At 40.8% G+C, this 2497-nt stretch overlaps 1 protein-coding gene across 3 annotated transcripts in view; it reads right to left on the bottom strand.

Annotated features, from left to right (window-relative positions):
- The window catches only part of LOC104704245, a 4421-nt gene extending 1924 nt beyond the window's left edge, over window positions 1–2497 (bottom strand). The window contains exons 1-7 of one of the 3 annotated variants that reach the window (XM_019227418.1): window positions 2425–2497; window positions 1998–2325; window positions 1768–1915; window positions 711–1679; window positions 368–606; window positions 202–275; window positions 10–118 (exon numbers count right to left, since the gene is read on the bottom strand). In XM_019227418.1, the coding sequence (XP_019082963.1) occupies window positions 10–118; window positions 202–275; window positions 368–606; window positions 711–1679; window positions 1768–1882 (1506 nt within the window). In that variant the 5' untranslated portion in view covers window positions 1883–1915; window positions 1998–2325; window positions 2425–2497. Of the gene's footprint in view, window positions 1–9; window positions 119–201; window positions 276–367; window positions 607–710; window positions 1680–1767; window positions 1916–1997; window positions 2331–2424 lie in introns of those variants that run through there. The other 2 variants (XM_010420363.2, XM_019227419.1) reach the window with 2 other exon arrangements.

The raw sequence follows: 2497 nt of genomic DNA, 5'->3' as shown, positions 1-2497 counted from the left end.
AAAACTTACTGTAGGTTGATTGTTCTTAGCAGACTTGCCATGTCTTGAGTCTACAGATTCTGGTCTCGTGGTTCGTCTGTGTAGTCTCTCCATAAAGTCTTGTATGTGATTATAAGTACTGCAAAGAGAAACCAGATCACAAAAATATGTCAGAACTACTCATATAAAAAAAGTGTAAACGTGTGTGGGATAATGCTTTACCTAAGCCGATGTCTGTTACAGGCAGCAAAGAAAGCAACAAAACCGTTCAATATACTCCTGACAGCACGAAAAACCTGAAAAATGCAGCAAAACAAACACATTTAGTAATGTATCGAAGTAGCAAAAGATTCAGATACTTTTGATTGTCTTCAAACTTTTTACTGACATGAGAAAAGAGGTCGTTCCAAAGTGTACGCCACATGGAGACTTCATAAGTCTTCACAGCTGCTTGAGAATCTGATGCAAGCTGAAGTATGCTGCTCATATACCTCCATAAATCTCCAAGAACATCGAATATGTATGAGAAGGATAAAGCTAAACAGTTGGCCAATGCAGCAACCACTCTGATTGGTGCATATACCACTTCCCATATGATCCAGAAAAGAGGCAGTAAAACAGTATTTGCTGTAGCATCGAAAAGACAAAAAGAAAGAGATCATCAGTATTATGATTATTTTCTTAAAAGATAAGAGAATAGTAGTGGGCAAGGAGACGGTTAATATACTTACTGACGTTCCAAACTAGTGAGACGATAAACAAAATGGGCAAAAGCACCAACTCTACCACATCACCAACAAGATTGCAACCAGACTCGATCACTATCCAAACTACTGAAACCAAGCTCGCCACTGTCTCTGCCAATGAATTCCATAACGGTAGGAGCAAACCAAGAGCGTCTAAAAGAGGATTCACCAGAGGCATTATGAGTAAAGAAACAAATGGCTGCATTGCACGTGCCATCGTTAGAGCCCACTTGACAGCTTTCTGAAAATTGTGAAGAAACAACATCGTTCCCAAGTACTTTATCCGTGATACCATGTCCCAAGTTTCAATCCAATCAAAGAGTGGGCCGCATAACCGAGATGCAGTGGCCTTCAGAACAGGGACATTTTTGTAGAGGTCATAAAAACCAATCACAACGGTGACGACTGATATCATCACATATAATGCTCTGGCGAAAAGGCACATCCAGGGTCGATAAAGATGACAGAAACCGGGATAAGACTGCAGAAACAAGACCCATGAAGGGAGACCAGCTTCAAGTAAAGTAAGCAAGCGTATGTCAGCCATTATAACCTCTCGTAATTTGAATGGAAAATGACGGTCACCACACCTAACAAGAACTAGCACATCCTTATATTGGGTTGCTTCAATGATGTTTTCACCATCATCAGGCACATGGCTTTCCCAGTGGTCTACAGAGTTATTTTTTCTTTTGGGTGTCTCCTCCATATAGTCAATATCTACTCCAGTACTGATTGCCTTAGTTACTCTTCTTCTCTTGTACGGTCCAGTCAGAGGCGGTGTGTGAGGCTCGTTTTCATCATAATCTGCAGCAGAATGATTAACGTTGAAGACACTTCTGGAGCAGCAAGGAGACTCATTTTCAACAGAAAGATTGTCGCTGCTGAGGATGTCATCATCATCTAAAAGAGACGTTTTTGAGAATTCTGCTTCAGCGTCATGAAAAACATCTCCTGCAAGAGTTACAATACTTTAAGTTTATTTAAGCTAGGGACTCATAAAGGTGCAAGGTTAAAGCATGCAGATGTATTATAATAATACCTATAGTTGAGTTGAGATATTCCCTCAAGCAAGACTTTTCCGCTTTTGATCCAGAGAACCACTGAGACATGCTTTTTACAGCTTGATCAATACTCTCAAACTCCCACCTTCGCATCAACTTAGCTTCTATAGCAAGAGACGTGTCTGTCTACATAAAGATATAGATCAAGTAAGAAACAAGAAAAACATACAATGACAGACCAAAACAATGGACAGTTGCAAGGGGGTACCAGTAGCTCATTCAAGTAGTTGACACCCCTGACGTTGGCCCATTCAACTTCGAACACGATGAAACCGTACAAGGTCTTGTGCAGCTGCTTGTTTAGAAACAAAGAGCTCTGCAGTTTATTTGCAGGTATCTTCTTGTTCGAAAAAGTTGTCGCATCTATCAATGAGAACCACTTATTAAGCTTCTTCAATTTTTTATCGTCCGGCTGAGGCTGAGCACACGTCTCTTTAGGCTTTTCTTCCTCGTCCTGCTTTAGCTTTTTCTTCTCTTCCTCCTGCTTCTGAATTTTCTTCTCCCCTCGAGCTTTCGTGTTTGCAAAAGGTGAGAGTCTGGACTGCAAACAAAGATAGATGGGTCACTAACTCATATCTTTTCACCCGAACAACAACAACAACAACAAGAAATAAAATTGAAGCAGCTTTTACAACCTTTGTAACCATAAGTTGCCAGAAATGAGCAGATCTGGTGCCAGGATTCAACCATGGCCGGTTGTCCACCAAT

Source organism: Camelina sativa, chromosome 7, assembly GCF_000633955.1.
Source record: "Camelina sativa cultivar DH55 chromosome 7, Cs, whole genome shotgun sequence".
Lineage (NCBI taxonomy): Eukaryota > Viridiplantae > Streptophyta > Magnoliopsida > Brassicales > Brassicaceae > Camelina > Camelina sativa.
This window is presented reverse-complemented; position numbering and strand designations above follow the sequence as displayed.